At 43.3% G+C, this 22,291-nt stretch overlaps 2 protein-coding genes across 2 annotated transcripts in view; one reads left to right on the top strand and one right to left on the bottom strand.

The window, feature by feature from the left end:
* Positions 1-4,161, top strand: part of MARCHF3 (membrane associated ring-CH-type finger 3) — a 110,437-nt gene extending 106,276 nt beyond the window's left edge. The window contains exon 11 of the transcript XR_012627126.1: positions 4,113-4,161. The gene's annotated coding sequence lies outside the window, so the exon portion shown is untranslated. The remainder of the gene's footprint in view (positions 1-4,112) is intronic.
* LMNB1 (lamin B1) overlaps positions 1-22,291 on the bottom strand; it is a 36,057-nt gene that overhangs the window by 1,911 nt on the left and 11,855 nt on the right. Inside the window, 9 exon segments of the mRNA XM_074856377.1 lie at positions 253-363; positions 1,102-1,221; positions 1,661-1,694; positions 1,696-1,763; positions 4,054-4,279; positions 11,192-11,330; positions 11,333-11,408; positions 13,315-13,440; positions 16,942-17,095. Coding sequence (XP_074712478.1) covers positions 253-363; positions 1,102-1,221; positions 1,661-1,694; positions 1,696-1,763; positions 4,054-4,279; positions 11,192-11,330; positions 11,333-11,408; positions 13,315-13,440; positions 16,942-17,095 — 1,054 coding nt within the window.

The following is a 22,291-nucleotide window of genomic DNA, read 5'->3' as shown; positions in this document are numbered from 1 at the left end:
AACAGAGTTTAAGAAAAAAAAATGCTTACTTTAAGAAAACCTTGTTTTAAGAAAAATCTATTTCTCTCCATCAAGGGAATACATGATGTAATATTTTTTATACTGGTTTTAGTAACATGGCTTCATGCTTTCAATAAATTACTGATTAAATAAAACAAGCCACACCCAAATAGGTATGGTATTTTTTTAAAAAATTCATGACTTATATGTCTGTTTTTTCAACCTAAATAACCTTAACCTAAAACAAGATACCTGCTCTTGGTGGTCATTTTCCTCCTCAGATTCAGCTGGTTCTTCCTCAACTTCCTGCTCTTCCCCTCCATGTCTAGTTTTTTTAAAGACAGTGCTTCTCTGAGCAACCTCCTGCAACAGAGTTTCATTTTTAAGATGTGACACCTCTAAAGATCTGGTGCTAATCTACTCAAATTTTGAGAAATGGGGAGTTCTAGCTGTTGGGAAAGCTACTTGTACTGATTTTGTCTCTATACTTTACATGTACTGCTGTGCATAAACAGCATTCAAAACACTTTAGGATTAAATTTCTTAATGATTAAAAAAAGTCTAATGAGACTCTCATTAAGTTCTTCCAAAATTTGCTTTTTAATATATTTAAATACTTTCTTTCAATTGCAAGATATCTTAATGACTGTCCTACCCAAAGTTTTAACTCTCGTCTTACCAGAATTAATGCCTCTTGCTTAAAGTGAGTTTCATGGTAACATTCCCCACCCCACCAGACACAATTTTAAGCAAAACTTATTTAAGAGGCAAATCACTGAAAAGCTTACTAAAACTTTTTCTTCGCAGAGCATTCTAAGGCACTGCCCAATTCCTGGCATGAGGGCAGTGTCTGAACAAGTCGTTCTTCTACTACTTAGGTTCAACATGGGGAAAAAATTTCACACACTTCAATAGATTGCATTCCTAAATTGCAGTTAAGACAGACAGGAGTACAGTATGCTTAGTTGAAAAGCAAAAGAGAAAACTTTACTAAACACTCATGTGCATTCACATGTAAAGTCCTAACAATGGTTCTACCAGCATCTTTATACGGGATGGCACCACAGAAAGGTAAGTTTAACCACATCTGAGGGACTTTACCTCTCCCTGAGAATTTTTCAATACAGCTTTCACATCTTTACCAGTGCCCCAAGAATTCTGGTTCTTCCAGATGAGGTCAGTGGGAAGGCTAGCAGTTACTCCGGCATTTGCAGCCCAGATCTGTTAAAAGAAGTCACACATGAGCATTATTTGCTAGTCTTATACATTTCCATGTTATTTATTGAGTTAATGTATTCCATTTAAGTGATACTGGTGAATCTCCTCCAGTTAAGAAAATACAAGTCTCTGCCTACCTACTTCCAAAGTTTCTTACAATAAAACATACCTACATTTTTTAATGCAGAAACTTTCAATTATGTAAACACACCTGTTTATGGTCAAAATTATTCCTCCATAGAGAAAGTAAGTTTCTGAAAAATCGTGGCTCTGTCTAACTTCCACCCAGTAAATGATACAGCTAATGCCCAGTACAGATATAGGAGATTATTTTCTGAACATGTACACAGAAAGAACAAAACTAAAACCCTTGCATCTTACTGACACACACAAGTTATCCTAAAGTCTACTTCAACTGAACAGCTGAAGCTTGACAACTTACTGTAACAGTTTGGCCTGCCTTTAGTATATATCGAGGTATATCTGTAACTAGCAGAAGTGTCTCCCATTTTTCGGATCATCTCCCAGCCTCCCATAGGTTGATCCTAATAAAAAGGAGAAAAAATTCTATCAGTAGTGATTTTGTTACACATGTAGGGTATTTTACATATAAGGCTGTAAGGCACATAAAATGTTCATTAAAAAGTTTTTTATCGCACGATCTTCAGCATGCAATTAGAATAATTTTAATTAAATTTGTCTTACCTCTTATTTCAAGTGAAAGCTTAATACATCCAGCCTGGTGTTATATTAGCTAATGTTTACCATTTGCATCATTTGTTATAGATCCCCTTATAAATATATAATACCTTTTTTGAAGCACAGAATGACAAGCAGGCTTCTTAGAAAACAAAATATTCCTGTCAGTCATTTTAAAATGTATCTCTACATACGCACACCTCCCACTACATATTCCTTTGCAAGACCTACATTACTTTCCCTTTCAATTATTCTTTTGCCCATCAACTACTTGAAAAGCACTAGGAAAATCTAATAGAAAAACACATACAAGTCATCATTACAGAATGGCTACTTCAAAACAAGAGTAGATCTTTAAATTGTCCCACCAACAGTTTCCAAACGTTAAACTGTTGCCACTGGAGTCTGAAAACAGACAGTTAAGATCATCTAACATAAACAATCTTATTTATCTTAATGGATGCTGACATTCAGTTGGTCATTGCAACAAAACCTACCATACTTAAAGAGAATTTTACATATTTTCTATCTATTTTTAAATACAAACTGTCAAACACTTGTGAAAATTCCCCAAGTATACCTTATTACACTGCACTACAAACAGTTGCTCTGGCAAAGTGCTATGTATGTCTATGCTATAACCATAAGCTATCAATGGCTATTGGTGACAGAACTCAAGGTCCTTCCATGGACGAATGAATGTGTAGTTAAATAAGAGGCAGGGAAATCCATGTGGTACACAAAGTAGAGAGGGAAATCCCATAAGCCTGAAAAACTCAAAAAGATAAAAAATGGCAGGTTCTGACTCACTAGAAGTAGTCTTTGATTTGCCTGAATTTAGTCATCTAAGAGCTTAGCTGTCTAGACTAAGACAGTTGTCAAGGTTTCTTCCATTCAGTAAATGAAGTCAGCACTCTCAGCCAAAAGCCCAGGCAGATAATTAAGATACATATGTATTACCATCTGGAGCAGTCTGTCCCTTCAGTGATTGGAGGAGACTGAAACACTTGGAATCAGACCAATCTTTGTCATCTAAAACATCAAGATGAGCTGGCTTTTAGTGAAGAATCTGAAGACATTAGACAAAGCCTATGTGTCACTGGAAACAAAGAACGCAGCTAACACTTCTACACACAGATGAGGCGCAGACAGCACAGGAGAAGGCAAGAATTACTTAGACCTTCTCTGAAATCAGGGCTGTCTGTGAGAAATTACGTCTTGTAATTCTGGTGTCCTAATGAGACAGTGCACAATTCTCTCTTCTCTCAGACAAGGCTCTAAGATATTATAGTCCCCACTTTCCAACCCCTCCTGTGATGACCTGCAGAACTTCATATAGTATAAGGCTTTTTTTCCTTAAGTAGAAGTTATAAGTCGGGGGGGGGGGGGGGGGGGGGGGGGGGCGTGAGGGGCAGGGGGAAAATGTACTGTATATAACAGCATCATTCTGAGGGCAACATAAGGAAAAAACTTTATTATTACTCAAATGAAGTACCACTTGGTAAATAGATATGTGTTTCCCACAGTACCAACTCCAACCTATTCACAGAATGAAGTAATCTGAGTAGCCATCATAAAGGTGGCTTTGACATGGGAACTGAGGGCTCCTAAAAAACTGTGGATGCAGCCAAGGAAGAAGGAAAACTCTGATTTAGAGAAGCTATATAAAAGAACAAGGGACACTGGCAATTTATTACATTCAGACATTTATTTTGCATCAGCATGTATTTCCTTCAGGGCTTTTTAAGGCAAAGAAAGTTCTTAAAAGGCTTCTGAAGTAGCCTAATGTTTGCTTGCACTATTTCCTATCAGTGACAACGTTAATCTGTAAAGCTTGACAAGGCTTTCGCTTGCAAGGCAGAAGTCTTCAGAGTGATTTAACATTCTGGTGGATGGGCAACCTAGCAATAAAACAATTGATACGAAAAGCATTAAAAATCATTAGGAAGAAGTCATCAATGCAGATAACTGTATGAAAGCTTATTTTATGACACACTAGTTTCTTAATACCATCTATTATACAGTGGGTTTTAGCTCCAGGGTCAACATGAAGCCTGAAGGCTGAAAGGGTGTGAAGGATGTCTTCTACCTCTAAGCAGACCATTGTAAATTCGTGATATGTGTGCATTTTCAAACCTGTTTAGAGGTGTTCTTCAAGTGGATAAATTTTCCATCAACGTCTATCTCCTCAATAGAGACATTTCCAGTGGCAGAAGCTGAGTGGGAAATGCAAACACTACAGCTGGCCTCAGATTCCTCCACGTCAATCCTTCTCCTCTTCCCTCTGGTTGTACACATACTACAACTCGATGAAGCCCGTGACGCAGTCATTCAGGAAGATCGGCTTGAAGAAAGTTGCAACCTATATTGAAGAAAGGAAGAAATACACATACATCATGCTTTGGTTTTATTTTTCAACCTTTCTTTTTATATAAACTTTCTTCCGCTCTTCTCTTCTTCCCATAGAATTATACAGCAAACGGGTACAGGAATACAGTAAACAAAGCATGTTACATGAAATCAAGTGAAGCCTTTGGTACTTTTTGAAGAATTGAATAAAATGTTAATCAAACAGCTAATTACTGCTTTTGGACCATAGAATACTGATGGACTGCTACATTTAAGACTGTAAAGACATCTCTATGCATTTGTCAAAGACTGCATTCCTGGGTAGATGGCACAAGTAGGGAGACTTAAGCCATTGTAGGAAATTTTTGCAAAACCCAGTGGCACAAGAGCTTTTGCTGTTTCATCCCCACACTTGAGAGGAATGATCCTGGACCTGAAGGATGTTATTCAGAAGGCACTGAAGTATCAAACTACTTTAAGTGACACCTGCAATTTATCAGGCAAAAATTCTCAACATTGATAAACTCTGGGGTCAGATGTGAAAAATGTAGCTAGCTGATAACCTGGGCAATCATAACAGATACTACTTTACTAAAATTATTCCATACATGAAGAAATTTGGCTAACAATTAAATAACACTGAAAAGAATATTAACCATGTGTGGTGGTTTAGCCCCTGCCGGGGTCTGAGACCACGCGGCCGCTGTCCCTCCCCCACAAAGGGAGTGAAATACAAAGCCCCAAGACTGAAATAAGGAAAGGTTTAATACAACAGTGCAATAGCAACACAACCAACAACAACAATAACAATAACAGTAATAGTGATAGCAATGAACAGAGCAAAATAGCTACCAAATACAGCAGTTTGAAGCACGATGTACAAAACCACGAGTGCACCGCGCTCCGCGCCAGGAAAATGTGACCTGCCAGGATGTGACGTCCGCATGGTATCTGAATAACCCGGCTAGAGCTCCCCCCCACTGCTGGGGAAACTTAACCCTAGCCTGGTTAAACCAGGACATAATCCACCCCTTTATTCTATACCATGTGCGTCACATCCAGCTGCCACTTAGCAATTAGCATTGACAAAGAAAAATTAACAAAAGCACAGTATAACTCACGGTGTGTTTTCACCCACAATCAAGTCCCCTTGTGGTACGCATCGGACCTCTCCGTCCTTCTGCATCACCCACCAGGTGCACCCAGGTCCTTGAGCAAAAACAATCCCGTGGATGGGTTTGCCTTTGCCCGGCGCAGGACTAACCCAGACCATTTTTCCCAGCAGGTCCCTCATGCGCACCACAGGGACTCTATCCCCGTCCACAACACGTGGAAGTTTTGACTGAGCCGGGCCAGCTCGATTGGCAGATCCTCTTGTGTTCACTAACCAAGTGGCCTTTGTCAGATGTGTGTCCCAGTGTTTGAAGGTTCCACCCCCCATTGCTCTCAATGTAGTTTTTAACAGTCCATTGTAGCGCTCGATCTTCCCGGAGGCTGGTGCGTGGTAGGGGATGTGGTAGACCCACTCGATGCCGTGTTCTTCTACCCAGGCATCTATGAGGTTATTTCGGAAGTGAGTCCTGTTGTCCGACTCAATCCTCTCTGGGGTGCCGTGTCGCCACAGGACTCGCTCTTCAAGGCCCAGAATGGTGTTTTGGGCGGTGGCGTGGGACACTGGATAAGTTTCGAGCCATCCGGTGGTTGCTTCCACCATTGTGAGCACGTGGCGCTTGCCTCGGCGGGTCTGTGGCAGTGTGATGTAGTCGATCTGCCAGGCCTCTCCATATTTATATTTCATCCATCGATCTTCATTCTGCTGGGGCTTCACCCGTTTGGCTTGTTTGATTGCAGCACATATCTCACATCTGTGGATGATCTCTGCGATGGTGTCAATGGTGAGGTCCACCCCTTGATCTCGAGCCCACCTATATGTTGCATCTCTGCCTTGGTGGCCCGAGGTCTCATGGGCCCACCGGGCTATGAACAGTTCACCTTTACGCTGCCAGTCCAAGTCCACCTGAGCCACCTCAATCTTAGCAGCTTGGTCTGCCTGCTGGTTATGCTGATGTTCATCAGTGGCTCGACTCTTGGGTATATGGGCGTCCACATGGCGCACCTTCACAACGAGGTTCTCCACCCGGGCTGCAATGTCCTGCCATACTTCAGCGGCCCAGATGGGTTTGCCCTTGCGTTGCCAGTTGTTCTGTTTCCATTGCTGCAACCACATCCACAGGGCACTTGCCATCACCCACGAGTCAGTGTAGATATAGAGCCTCGGCCACTTTTCTCGCTCAGCAATCTCCAAAGCCAATTGGATGGCTTTCACCTCTGCGAACTGGCTCGATTCCCCTTGTCCCTCAACAGCTTCAGTGGTTTCTCGTGTGGGATGCCACACTGCAGCCTTCCATCGTCGATGTTTTCCCACAATGCGACAAGACCCATCAGTGAACAGGGCATATTGTTTTTCTTCCTCTGGCAGCTCGTTATATGGTGGGGCCTCCTCAGCACGTTTCACCTCTTGTTCTGGTGATATCCCAGCATCCTTGCTCTCTGGCCAGTTCATGATCATTTCCACTAATCCTGGGGGGTCGCGGTTCCCTATTCGAGCCCGTTGTGTTATCAACGCAACCCATTTACTCCACGTGGCATCTGTTGCATGATGTGTGGAGGGAGCCTTTCCTTTGAACATCCATCCCAGCACCGGCAGTCGAGGTGCCAGGAGGAGCTGTGTCTCAGTGCCGACCACTTCTGAGGCAGCTCGAATTCCTTCATACGCTGCCAGTATCTCCTTCTCAGTCAGGGTATAGTTAGCTTCAGAGCCTTTGTATCCCCAGCTCCAAAAGCCTAGAGGTCGGCCTCGGGATTCCCCAGGTGCTCTCTGCCAAAGGCTCCAGGAAGGGCCATTCTCCCCGGCTGCGGTGTAGAGCACGTTCTTAATCTCCTGCCCTGTCCGGACTGGCCCGAGAGCCACTGCCTGGGTAATCTCCTGCTTAATTTGTTCAAAGGCTTGTTGTTGCTCTGGGCCCCATTTAAAATCGTTCTTCTTGCGGGTTACGTGGTAGAGAGGGCTCACAATCAGGCTGTAGTTTGGGATGTGCATCCTCCAGAACCCCACAGCGCCCAGGAAAGACTGAGTCTCCTTTTTGGTGGTTGGTGGGGCCATGGCTGTTATCTTGTTTATCACCTCCATTGGGATGTGGCGACGCCCATCTTGCCATTTTATTCCTAGGAACTGAATCTCCCTTCCAGGCCCCTTAACCTTCTGTCGCTTGATGGCAAAACCAGCCTTCAGAAGGATTTCAATTACCTTCTTTCCTTTCTCAAAGACTTCCTCAGCTGTGTCCCCCCATACAATGATATCATCAATGAACTGCAGGTGTTCTGGAGCCCCACCTTTCTCCAGTGCAGTATGGACCAGTCTATGGCAAATGGTGGAGCTGTGTTTCCACCCCTGGGGCAATCGATTCCAGGTGTACTGGATACCCCTCCAAGTGAACGCAAACTGTGGCCTGCACTCTGGTGCTATTGGAATGGAGAAAAACGCGTTAGCGATGTCAATCGTGGCGTACCACTTGGCTGCCTTCGACTCCAGCTCATACTGGAGCTCTAGCATGTCCGGCACTGCAGCACTCATGGCTGGCGTAACTTCATTCAGGCCACGGTAGTCCACAGTCAGTCTCCATTCGCCATTAGGTTTTCTCACTGGCCATATAGGGCTGTTGAAAAGGTGAGTGAGTCTTGCTGATCACCTCCTGGCTTTCTAGTCGACGGATCAGCTGATGGATGGGGACTAGAGAATCTCGGTTAGTACGGTACTGCCGCCGGTGCACCGTCTTGGTAGCAATTGGCACTCGCTGCTCTTCGACCTTAAGCGACCCCACCACCGAGGGGTCCTCTGAGAGGCCAGGTAAAGTGGACAATTGCTCAACCTCCTCCAGGGCAGCTATACCAAAGGCCCACCGGTACCCTTTTGGGTCTTTAAAGTACCCTCTCCTGAGGTAATCTATACCTAGGATGCACGGGGCATCTGGGCCAGTCACAATGGGGTGCTTATGCCAGTCCTTCCCAGTTAAGCTCACTTCAGCCTCTAATAGGGTCAGCTGTTGGGACCCCCCTGTCACTCCGGAGATGCAGATGGATTCAACTCCACTGTGGCTTGATGGCATCAGAGTGCACTGTGCGCCAGTGTCTACCAAGGCCTTGTATTCTTGTGGTTCTGATGTGCCAGGCCATCGGATCCACACCTTCCAGTAAATCCGATTATCCCTTTCCTCCACCTGGCTGGAGGCAGGGCCCCTCTAATCCTGCTCACCATCACTCACTTGATCTAAGAGTGACTCCTGCAGGAATGACTTACTGGTCCCCTCAAGAGGGTCAAGCATACTGCTGGCCATTCTATTCTGTCTGGGGGATTTCTGACTAGACACTGGAGCTGCATCTCTCTTGGAAGACTCCCCTTTCATGGTGGTCTTCCCTTTCAGTTGCTGTACTCGTGCAGCTAGGGCGGAAGTGGGCTGCCCATGCCACCTTCTCATGTTCTCCCCATTGTCGCGGAGGAAGAACCACAGGGTGCCCCGTGGTGTGTACCTTCTACCGCCCTTCTCTTGGGTGGGGAAACGTCTGCCTCTAATGGCTGAGACATCGGCCCGTGCAGGTGAAACATAGGACATGTCCTGTTCCATTTTTTGGAGCCTCTGAGACAGTTCCTCTACGGCTGAAACCAAAGCATGTTGGGAGGAAGGGAGACTCCCCTCATAGTGCCGGAGCTGCATAGTCACTTCATCCACTGTCTGATTGTCTCGCCACCAGGATGCTGCTGCTAATGCTTTGGAATGTCCCTCTGGTCCACTTTGCAGGAACTTCCGCCACATCAGCTGTGTGCAAGGGACCAGATCTGGATCCAATGGTGACTGCTCATCATTCAGATCACCATAGATCATATCAAACACAGCCATTTCCCTGAGGTTTTGGATGCCTTTCTCCATGTCGGTCCACTTGCCTAACCGACACAGAGAATCATCCTTGTAGGGGTACCTCTCCCTCACAGCGAGCAGGAGTCGCTTCCAAAGGCTGAGGGTTTGAGCCTGTTTCCCTATTGCCTTGTCAATACCAACCTGCTTGGCTAAATGTCCAACCTGCTTGGCCTCTCTCCCCTCCAATTCCAAACCAGCAGCTCCAGTATCCCAGCACCGGAGCAACCAGGTGCAAATTTGCTCGCCTGGACTGCGGCTGTAATCCTTCCGCATATCTCGCAACTCACTGAGGGATAGAGATCGGATGATTACCTCCGGCTCTTCCTCCTGCTCTCGTGATGGGCCTGGTTCATTATCACCCTGTGCACTGCGAGGGGATTTTTTGGTATATTTGGTTTTCCGTATCGGGGCAACTGATACTGGTACTGCTTGTCCCTCCGGCTCAGCTGCTGTGCTGGTGGAGGCGACCGGTACTGGCGCTGCCTGTCTCCCTGGCCCAGCTGCTGTACCAGCAGGCTCACTTTCAGACCCTGCATCTCTTTCGCCCCCTTGAGGGCAGTGAACAGTGTTAAACATGACACGGTAAGCATGGGCAAGCCCCCAGCACATCGCAAGGATTTGTGTCTCCCGGGATTTGTCAGATTGGCAGCACACCTCTTCTAAACACTCCACCAGTTTATCAGGACTCTCCATTTGTTCAGGAGTGAAATCCCAAAGCATTGGGGGTGACCACTGACTCAGGCACTTGCCCATCTTCTCCCACACACCTTGCCATTTATAACTATCTGCCCTCGGGGCAGGTTTCTGGGTGGTGCTATTGTTGGAGAAGTACCGCATGGCCCAAAACAGGATCAGGCAGACATTTAGAAAGCATTGTGCCGCGAACACAGTGGCCAGGAGGCTCCAGGGATAGCTGAAACTCTCAAAAACTGAGAGAATCTCCTCCCCTGGCTCACCCATAGAGGGGGTGAGACCCCAAACAAAAGACCAGGCAGCAAACAGGTAGCGGTGCACCCCCACAAGCAGCGAAACGAGCCCATTATAAGCAGACAGTAACCAGTAGAGCAAAACAAGTCCCTTGATACATTTTCCACCGCGAACAAATACCAGCACTGGGAACACACAGGGGATATAAGGATTAATCCAGCCCCACCACGCAAGCAAATTGGCCAGCATTGTAAACGCTTATCAAACAATACAAGTAAAACCAGAAAAAAAATTACACCTAACAGATTGCTCTAACACTTCTCCTTTTGTCCTTATTTCAGTCTTCTCCAGCCTCACGTTGGAGCGCCAAAGTTGTGGTGGTTTAGCCCCTGCCGGGGTCTGAGACCACGCGGCCGCTGTCCCTCCCCCACAAAGGGAGTGAAATACAAAGCCCCAAGACTGAAATAAGGAAAGGTTTAATACAACAGTGCAATAGCAACACAACCAACAACAACAATAACAATAACAGTAATAGTGATAGCAATGAACAGAGCAAAATAGCTACCAAATACAGCAGTTTGAAGCACGATGTACAAAACCACGAGTGCACCGCGCTCCGCGCCAGGAAAATGTGACCTGCCAGGATGTGACGTCCGCATGGTATCTGAATAACCCGGCTAGAGCTCCCCCCCACTGCTGGGGAAACTTAACCCTATCCTGGTTAAACCAGGACACCATGGCACCAAACAGATCTACAAATCACAATTCATTATGTCCTCAGTGCTGAATCTTAATAGAAGAATGGTATTTGTTCCCTTGAGAGCTCTTGGTCTGATACTCAAGCAGCTTGGTCTCCTAGAGACTTAGAAGTGTGTCAGACAGGAGGGGGCAAAACCAAACAGTGCCCTGGAAACTGTAGTAAAGCACCTAATCAGTGCATTCTCAGTAAGAACTGCCTTTTAACAGAATGAGACAAGTAAGGGAAACACACAGATACCAGCATTTGTTGCTACATTATTTCATACTTCCTCTCTTCATCCTCCAGCAATTTCTGGTATACATTGATTTCATTATCAAGTCCCAGTTTAACATCCAGAAGTTGTTGGTAGTCACTCAGCTGCTCCTGCATCTGATTTCTCAACTCCGACATTTCTTGCTCATTCTTAGTGTTTTCTGATGGTTTTCCTTTTCCTTGGCCAAGTTGTCCTCAAGCTCACGCACTCTATCTTGCCATGCTCTAGTCTAGAAAGCATTGAAAACATCAGTGATGCAGAGAAAAGCTCACCCAAACCTCCATGAACTCTGCCATTCAGGTGACATGGAATTCAGAACACTAGGTAAAGCATCCTCCCCCCTTTCTGAATTCAAACTTGCCCATATTCAACTTCCTGTTCTCCACCCCATCTACTAACAAACATAACACCTTAAATTCCAATGAAACTTACAACATACTTCGAAAGGGAACTACCTGTTCCATTTTTTTGAGATCTAAAGATATGTTACTACACCTGAATTTACTCATGTCAAGAAAAATTGAGCTTAAGAGTCAAAGCGTTTAAGATGTGCTGGACAGGACACACAGAATCAAAGTGCAACTCAGTGTACTTCAGATCCTGTGGCAAGTCTCAGAGCTCAGTGCTGGTAACTCAAACCAAACCAGCAGTGGTAAGAGTTGTCTTCTTCCAAGAGAACAAAGCTAAAGTTAGTGCTAGCAAATGGAAAACAAAACTCTTCTAGTTGACTAGCACTAAAAAAGCCCCCACAGCACCAAAATGGGCTTTTTGGTGGACAATTACAGTCAAACTGGCAGAAGTTGATTTTGACAGCCCTGAAGTTAACAAACAGCACCTCTGCAAATGCAGAACCAAGTTCTCTTAACCTAGCTGTCACTCCTAAATAAGCAACAGAACACAGTTAATTAACTAAAGAATGAAAAAACTCCTCAGAAATGTCTGTTGACTGAATCACCAAAAGAAAGATGATGGCTATGTAAAGGCAGAAATAAGATCTAGACAAAACTCTCAGTCCAATTCTTGTGTAACCTCAGGCACATTTATTACATCACCTGATTTGTTCCAGAGACTAATTTGCCTATGTAACAGGAAAACTGGGAAAACTCAATACTAGTCTCTGCCAAGTTATTTGGAAAATTTTGAAATAATGTCCCCTGCATTTATATTCTTCACTTGAAATACACATGATTTTGAAGTCCTACAAGAGTTTGCTGTACAGGAGGAATACAATTCGAAGTGTATCACAGAAAGCATCAAAGCCAAATGTTACTCATGTTTGTAAAAAAAATGTTTTGTTGCATTTTCAACTCATTAGTAAGTTACAAAAGCTCACTTCAGAACCAACTCCTAACATTTCTCATTTTCACTCTAGACTTTCCACTGCAATGCACACAACATTACTCCCATCAAATAAACTAGTACTGAACATTCAGCATGTCATAGGTCATGTCATACTTTTTTAGGTGTGAGCTATGTGCTCTGTGATCTAAGTATAACTAGTTTCTGCTCAAAACCCTGCTCTACAAATGCTCAAGTAGAGTTATTTGATATATTTTCTCAGTCTCACATTTCATCCTAATCTGGTAAAATCACTCTGTTTTGAGTGTTTGTTGTTTTTTTGGGTGGGTTTTTTTGGGTTTTTTTCGGGGGGTTTTGGGGTGGTTTTTTTGTTTGTTTGTTTGGGGTTTTTTTAAGAGCTCTAGATGCTAACTGGATCTAGGATGAAAAAAGACACCAGACAAAGACCGCATATTCCAGGTCTGGCTTTGAACGTTGCTTTGTGGAATCCTATGCTAGGCTGTCCAATTGCTACAAAACAGAACTAAATTGCTTAGAATGTCAGGAACTTTTAATACAGCGCTCTAGTCTAGAATTGTCCCATCTATGAGCAAAAGCTTCCACAAAAGCCAGTTAACAGTACTACCTTTCAAATACCCACTCTAGCAGGATACTGACAAAAAATTCAACTTTCTAGAAAGGAGACATTAAGAAATTTGGAAAAGTACCAAAATATAGAACAGAAGACAAATTCAAGTCATGATACTGAATATGCTCATAAGTTAAAGGAAAGTCCTTTAATATAAAAATCAACAACCATAATTAGAAAGACTGAAGAGCCACAAACAGCTTGTTACCTCTTTCTGAAGGCTGGAGACATAGGAAAACAGGCTATCAATTCGCGTGCAACTTTCATTCAGTGGTTCTCTTACTGAGTTGACTACAGAACTGCTCATCTCAGAGGACAGTCTAGCATTCTCAAGCTGCAGTAGATCAAGTTAAGACATCAGTTTCCAAGTAACTTTTAATAAAAGAAAAATAAGTCACTAAAAACCACACACAACACTAAGTCACAAAGTTCCTCTCTGCATCCCTCTTTCTATAGGGATTAAATATGGTTGCCCAATTACCATGCTGGATTGCCCTACCTGAAATCACAATCCTCTCAATATTTATTCTAGGATTAAAAACTTAAAAGTTTCCCTTGTAGACATTACTGAAGTTGGACTGCTAAGTTCAGTTCTCATGCTGGCCAATGTTTAGCCTTATATATTTCATTACTGTAGCGCTGTTTTTGAGAATGCTTAAATAGAAGTTACCAATTCTCGAAGAACAAGCAAGTTTATGTTAATTTTCAGCCAATATAAGCAAATTGGTAGTACAGCACCAGTGCCATGAATCACTGCTTCATTCTACCACAACTTCAGTATCAAATAGTTTTTATTTTTTCAGACTGGCTACATCATTCCTGCTGAACACTACCACATCCACTTGAGCAGTAACACAGACTTACTGAACTTGCAGCTGCAGATGAAATGGAATCTAAAACCACTTTTAAAATAAGAGTCAAAAAATACAGAAACAGTATACCTGAAGAGAGGGAACAAGAAAGCCTCAATTATGAAAGGATTTTTAGACTAATATAAAAAGTATTTTTGGCTAGATCTTATTTAAGATAAGATTTTTCAAGTCAGATTGAAGCCCTGAAGATAAGCAACTGCGCACTGTTAAGACTATAAAGACTAAAAAGACTGGAAACTATTCTAATAAATTCAGTTTGTATCAACTTTGCTGCTGCAACATCCCATGTTTTTAAAATACTAACTGCAACTAGTATAGTCACAGAAACCAGGTTAAGTTGAGACATTAGAATACCTCCTGTCAGAAATGCTGAATCATAGTAAAGGAAGTAAGTTATTAAGTATAGCTGATTTCAGCTTGATTATGCTTTCTCTCTAGAAGAGTAAAAAGCAGAAGTCATTTGGTGTGGTAAAACTTCCACATGTTTTGTACAGGGTCTGAGAACTCAGGATGCTGTCTTCTCAAAAAACTTATTAAATAAGTTTTATACAAAATATGGGACACCTTATTGATCATCAAGACTACGATACAGTTGAAACATAGTAACACATGAACTTTCCTTGAACTCATAGTAATCCTAGTACTAACCACTTTTTCCCCACAGTACACCTTCACATGGTGCTTCCTACTCTTATAATTACTGTACTTCCTGAGGATTAAACCTGCTCCCAAAATGAGACCTGAAAATGCAAATTTACATTCAAAAGCATGGTAATTTTAAACCAAGCTCCACAATAAAATCCTCTGAAATGCAAGTAATTAGGGTATCTTTCCATTAAATAAAATAAAAATAATGTACATCAGACAACTGTATGAAAAGATGTTCTCACTTTGGTGTGGTTAAGTCTGTGCAAGCTGTTCTCTGAACAGATACACTTGTGCATCATTCTGCTCTCTCATTTCACAAAGGGCTTGGGTCAGTTTATGTTTCTATTTAGTTTGACACCCAGAATCAGCCTCAGCTGAGCAAGTTTTACGTTGCCTTATTGTTTCATTGATTTTCTAAGAAAAACAGAAAAATAAAATAACAGTAAATGAGACAAAACAAGTTTTAGAAGACTATACACTGAGCAGATAGTGACACAGATTTTAGCTAGCTAGCCTTGTTATCAGCATTAGATTAGCTTGACATTGAAACTTTCAGTAGAAACACGGAGCCATTTCCCCAGTCTGATCTGCATAGTACCTTATTTTGCAATAGCCAGTCATCAAAATAAGAGCTAGGATACCATCAGCATGTAAAGTCACGTTTCCTTCTGAGAGTTGTATGCATTTTCAACAAATAAACCTCATGCTTAGATTTTAGAAATATATCACCCCTTTCCTTAGGTATCTTCTATGCTCACACAAAATGAAAATACTGTAAAATTAAGCAGTCATTTTCACTAACCAACATTCTCCATATTTATTTGTATGCTTGCCTGTGGTCTCTGGAAAAAAGGATTCAAACATGAACAAAGCTGAAAACACAACTAGCAAGGAAATGTGCACCCAGAACAAAAGACAGTATGGTTAGGTACTTCCATTACTGCTCTAAGGTTTCTCCTGAAAAGTCTCAAGTACCACAAGTGAAAGGGAGGGTGGCAAGAAAAAGCTCTGAAGGGCAAATATTCACCAACTTCTGTCTCCATTATTCTAAAGCATCTTATTAGAAAGTTCTGAAATTAAAAACAGTACAAGTCAGAGTCTGTTTTGAGTGTCTCTCTCATAAAGGGATTATGTGAGAAATTATTAACCTACTTTCTCATTACTATGAAAAGACCTGTACACTGCAATACTGTGGGCAGAATTTAACATGAAACATGAAGCTGTTTTATCACAAGATCTCTGAGTTACCATAATATTTCCTAGAAAAGAATTTGGAAATCTTCTAGATAGAATAGAGGTAAACCCGCCTCTGAATGGGAGTTCCAACAGGACTACTAGAATACTAAAATAATTTAGGTGGGGAGGGCCCTCAGAATGACCCTCCAAGTTGTCTTCTTCCCTTTAATAATGTGAATTCTTGAGACTAAAGCATTTACCTCCTCATACATAGTTTTATGGAATTCCAAGTCCTCAGTGAGAGTCTGACAATGGTTTTCAAGATCAACCTTCAGTAAGGTTTCATTTGCAAGCTGTTCCTTGGTAGCAGCTAAAGAAACTTCAAGCTTTAAGAAACAGAAGAACCAACACAACGATTATGCAGCAGAACTCACGTAACAATGACCTCAGCTACCTAGAAGTACAGCTCACTACATGTTATGGTTGAATTTGACAATCAAATCCAATATTTACACCTCTAATGTCTCTCTCCCTACCATTTTGCAATTGCCTGCACAAGTGAGTTCTAGGTATTTCACATTGGTAACTGCCATTAAAATGCTACTTATCGAATTTCCTTACAAAACTTCCAAGTTTTCTACATGGCAAATACCAGCTTCCTGGTCTCCTCAGCTTGTCATCTTGAGGTAGTGTTGCTTAAAAGCACAAATCATGTGTTTCAAAAGGTTAACAAAACTAGCACAAGACTTCCCCACCCCCCCGCTTTGTTCTATCAGATGCCCAGAAGATGGAGAGCAGAACCAAAACTGATACTTGTCCATTATTCATTATCTGTATTTGTGAAGTCAGTCTCTCCCCAAAACAGTTCTACAATTTGACAAGTTTGACTCTTGACTTGCTTTCTTCAACATAAGTACCATCCCTTGCAATTTCAGAGTCTGCAATTTTAAAAGCACTCTATTCCACCACTAATGTTTATTAATAAACTGCACAGTACTGGACACAGACACCTACCCAATACCGCTTCCAGTGTTGACAGTGAACAGTAGTTTGTTCTAGTTGTGACCAGATGACAGGTTTTGCATCCATTTTTTGGCTACAAAGGTTATGGTTGATGGTTAAATATTTCTTCTTCTCACCTTTACAACTTTATCTTTTAGACCCTCATCTTCGGCCTCCAGATTTCTCTTATCAGCAAGGGCTGTGGCCAGCACAACTTCTTTAGAATTGAAGGCTGCTTCATACTCCTGAAGTTTGACTTGAACGTTAAGATCAGATTCCTTTTTTCCATAGCTGGAATAAATCAGAAAGGGCGGTAAGGAAGTCTAGAAATGTCCCCAAAGTAGACTGCTGACTCATAAACAAGGTGCATTAATTAAACTTGAGAGACAACCAACAAGAACATTTTGTCTTGGCTAAATTTACTGTTAATTTAGATCAACTTGGTTCCACTTTCTCATCTGATATAACAATAGCTTAATATTTTGCTGGGCTGTAGAGACCTAAATATATAGGAAACTCGGTGTCAAACAAGTCTGAGACGCATACACAGAAAGGGGAAACTGTGTGTTTATTAAAGGCACCTCTTCTTTGCTCTTTTGCTAGCCACTGTAAAGATGTCCTACCTTCACCATAATCTTAACAGTAAGAAGTAAGTTCTCTGTCCTGGTTTAACCAGGATAGGGTTAAGTTTCCCCAGCAGTGGGGGGGAGCTCTAGCCGGGTTATTCAGATACCATGCGGATGTCACATCCTGGCAGGTCACATTTTTCCTGGCGCGGTGCACTCGTGGTTTTGTACATCGTGCTTCAAACTGCTGTATTTGGTAGCTATTTTGCTCTGTTCATTGCTATCACCATTACTGTTATTGTTGTTGTTGGTTGTGTTGCTATTGCACTGTTGTATTAAACCTTTCCTTATTTCAGTCTTGGGGCTTTGTATTTCACTCCCTTTGTGGGGGAGGGGCAGCGGCCGCATGGTCTCAGACCCCGGCAGGGGCTAAACCACCACATTCTCCCATCTGAAACCTCTTTCCATTGGGCTGAATCAAGTAAATTATCTTCGTTGCCTTTTATCCAGCAGGAACTTGTGCATATCCACTGTCTAGGCTGCAAAAAGCCCATTCCCCATTAAGAGACCAACTTCTTAATGAAAATTGATATTAACTATTTATAAGCCAGTCCTCCATTAGCAGAAGCTTTACAGCACCCTTCTAATCACACATAATGGCAAAGTTCCACAGATCTGAGGCAAGATCTGTGACAGGGGGGAATGGAGTCAGGTCCTTCCTCGGAAAGGCAAGCGAAAACCTTCTCGGCCCCCCTCACCTTCCCAGTTGTCATTATACAATAGGTATGAGGCTTTGGAACTAGACGGCCAGCTGAATGAAGATGGAAACGAGGACCCATCTGGTGAGCCATCCACACCTTGTCCCTCAGCCCCATGACTTGAGACTTCTTCAATTAAGAAGGAAAGGAGGGTAATTGTAGTGGGTGACTCTGTTCTGAGGGGTACAGAGGGGCCCATATGTCGACCCATACCACAGAGAGGTCTGCTGCCTCCCTGGGGCTTGGGTTAGAGACATTAAAAGGAGGGTTACTGCTCTGGTGCGATTACTACCCTTTCTTGGTTATCCAGGCAGGTAACGATGAGGTGGCAGAGAGAAGTCTTAAGTCACTCAAAAAGGACTTCAAGGCACTGGGGAGGCTAATTGAAGGCTCGGGAGCTCAGGTCGTGTTTTCATCAATCACTCAAGTGGAAGGGAAAACCACTGAAAGAGGGTAGAAAACATATCTGATTAACACGTGGCTCAGAGAATGGTGCCACCATCGGAATTTTGGGTTCTTTGATCATGGTGAGGTTTATAAGGCACCTGGTCTGCTGGCAACAAATGAGACAGGTGGGATGCAGCTGTCCCACAGGGGGAAAAGGATTCTGGGACAGGAGTTAGCAGGGCTTATTGACAGGGCTTTAAACTAGATATGAGAGGGGACAGGGAGATAACTGGGCCTGTTAGGAATAAGCTCAAGGGAAGCATGCCAAAACTTGACGGATGGTGGACTGGTGAGGGCTCTCCCTCTGCCACTTCGTTTGAGAGAAGGGAAAGATGTTTAGCAACCATGGAAGCACCTGAGAAGGGTCTGGTAGGGAATGGGGCCCACACTAACAACAAGGTGTTGGATTCATTAGCTCATCTCAAGTGCATCTATACCAATGCACGCAGTATGAGCAACAAACAGGGGGAGCTTGAAGCCATGATGCAGTATGAGAACTGTGACATAGTAGCTATAACAGAAACGTGGTGGGATGCCTCACACTACTGGAGTGCTGCAATCGATGGCTACAAGCTCTTCTGGAGGGATAGACAGGGAAGGAGAGGTGGTGGAGTGGCGCTGTATGTTAGAGAATGCTATGACAGCTCAGAAATCAAGTATAGTGATAACAGGGTTGAGAGTGTTTGGATTAGGTTAAGGGCCAATAAAGCAGATCTTGCTGTGGGAGTCTGCTATAGACCTCCCAACCAAAGCAGTGAGGTGGATGAAGCCTTATATGAACAGTTGGGAGAAATCTCGCGGTCACTTGCCGTTGTTCTTGTGGGGGACTTTAACCTCCCGGGTATCTGCTGGGATCACAACACAGCAGAGAGGGAACAATCCAGGAGGTTCCTGGAATGTGTGGAGGAAAACTTCCTCATACAGCTGGTGAGTGAGCCGACCAGGGGAGGTGCCCTCCTGGACCTGCTTCTTGTGAACAGGGAAGAGCTTGTGGGGGAGGTAAAGGTTGGAGGCCGTCTAGGGTGCAGTGATCATGAGATGATTGAGTTTTCATTCCTTGGAGAAACAAAGAGAGGGGTTAGTAAAACTGCCACCTTAGACTTCCGGAGGGCAAACTTTGACCTGTTCAAAGGACTAATTAACAAAATCCCTTGGGAGGCTGCCTTGAAGGACGTGGGAGTCCAGGAAGGCTGGACATACTACAAGAGAGAAGTCTTAAAGGCACAGGAGCAGGCTGTTCCCACGTGCTGAAAAACAAGCAGGCAGGGAAGGAGACCAGCCTGGCTAAACAGGGACCTTTGGCTGGATCTCAAGAAGAAGAGGAGAATCTATGACCTTTGGAAGAGGGGCCAGGTCTCTCATGAAGACTATAAAGATGTAGTGAAGCTATGCAGGGAGAGCATTATGAGAGCCAAAGCACAGCTAGAGCTCAACTTGGCTACAGCTGTTAAGGATAATAAAAAATGTTTCTATAAGTTTGTTAACAGCAAAAGGAGGATTAGGGAAAATCTCCCTCCTTTATTGGATGCAGAGGGAAACATGGTAACTAAGGATGAGGAAAAGGCTCAGGTGCTCAACACCTACTTTGCCTCAGACTTTAGCAGTGGAACTGGCTGTTCCCTGGACACCCAGCCTCATGAGCTGGGAGATGGGGAGGGGAAGCAGAATGAGGTCAGCACAATTAAAAAGGAGGTGGTCAGAGACCTGCTACACCACTTGGATGCACACAAGTCTGTGGGACTGGATGGGTTACACCCAAGGGTGCTGAGGGAGTTGGCAGATGTGCTCACCAAGCTGCTTTCCATGATTTACCTGAAGTCATGGCTAACTGGGGAGGTCCCATTGGACTGGAGGGTGGCAAATGTGACACCCATCTCCAAGAGAGGCAGAAAGGAGGATCCAGAAAACTATAGACCTGTCAGTCTGACCTCGGTGCCAGGGAAGGTCATGGAGCAGATCATCTTGAGTGCCATTACAAGTCATATAATGGACAACCAGGGGATCAGGCCTAGTCAGCATGGGTTTATGAAAGGCAGGTCCTGCCTGACAAACCTGATCTCCTTCACAGGTGATTAGTGACAGAACAAGGGAGAATGGCTTTAAACTGCAACAGGGGAGGTTTAGACTGGACATTAGGAAAACATTTTTCCCAGAAAGAGTGGTCAGACAGTGGAATACGCTGCCCAGGGAGGTGGTGGAGTCACCATCCCTGGATGTGTTTAAGGGTGGTTTAGATGAGATGTTGGTGGATATGGTGTAGGGGAGAACTTTGTAGAGTAGGGCTGATGGTTGGACTGGATGATCCCAAGGGTCTTTTCCAACCTGAATGATTCTATGATTCTATAATATGCAAATCCTGTGTATACAATAGTCTGTGCCATCACTGAAACTGCACTGGTGCAGAGGTACAGGTGTCTGTCTTTATGCAAACAAACACACACAAGCTTTTCAGATCACCACTCAGATTAGGTTTTGTGTTGAAACAAAGAGGTTCACTGAACAGTCAGAATTCAATATAATTTTTAAGCAGGTATTCTTTATTAGCAGCACTGGGCAGCACTGGGGATCACTCCACCACAAGTGCCACACCTACTAACAAAACACTCTAATATATACAAAAATCACACATTCATCAGATTTCCTGGAAGAGGCAGTCTTATGCTAATGGGTTCTCAGAATTCATTTACATAGCCTGAGCACGCATAGTAAAAATAGAGTGAGGGTCTTCTCCCCTCCTTAGTGGTCCACACAGCCTTCCTCACACTGTCTGTTAGTTAACTTGAGGTTTCCCGTGTCCATACATGGTCACAGAGTTACCTCATCTGTCCTTCAGCTCCTGTTTGTTTCAAGGGAGTTAGTTTAAACCACCTTCCAGTCGCTTATCTTGACACTGGCATTTTATCAGGCACTTGTCTTACATTTTTAGGTCCCTGTTATCAGGGATGTACTCAGGAGTTTACCAGACTGTCCAAGGCCTGTTTTATCCCCCCTAGGCAAGGAGTTACAGGTTTCAAAACATTTTATAAGTGGGTAAGACTACACAGGGTAGTGAGGAAAAGAGTGTAAGTGAAATTATATATATTGCAGTAAAATACGGGAAAAATAAATGCTAGTAAAACACAAGTGATGGTTAATGTTAAAACGAAACGTTCTATTTTCCTGGTTTCTCTATATTAACAAGGTCAGAAGCTCTTATAATTTTAAGTATACTTGCAGCCACTTCCCTTCAGTGTCTACACAAGCAGTCAAACAGTTTCTAGGGGTTTATTCTCTAAAACAGTATATACAAAGTCAAATGAGAAAAGGAAAGTAATGCCACATAAACACAAACCCACATTCTTCAGCCTGAATTAATTATCCACATAAAGCTACAGTAGGCTGCTATCAAAAACAGGGGAAAGAAAACCATATTCAGGAATCAAAATGACTGCTGATGTTACAGAATCAGAATCACAGAATTGTCTAGGTTGGAAAAGACCTTGAAGATCATCCAGTCCAACCATTAACCTGACACTGACAGTTCCCAACTACACCATATGCGCTGAGGGATATGGTGTAGTTGGAAACTGCCAATGCTAGGTTAACGGTTGGACTAGATGATCTTCAAGGTCCTTTCCAACCTATATGATTCTGTGATTCTGTGATTCATATCCCTAAGCACTAAGTCGACCTGACTCTTAAACACCTCCAGGGATGGGGACTCCACCACTGCCCTG

This window comes from Strix uralensis, chromosome Z, assembly GCF_047716275.1.
Source record: "Strix uralensis isolate ZFMK-TIS-50842 chromosome Z, bStrUra1, whole genome shotgun sequence".
Lineage (NCBI taxonomy): Eukaryota > Metazoa > Chordata > Aves > Strigiformes > Strigidae > Strix > Strix uralensis.
This window is presented reverse-complemented; position numbering and strand designations above follow the sequence as displayed.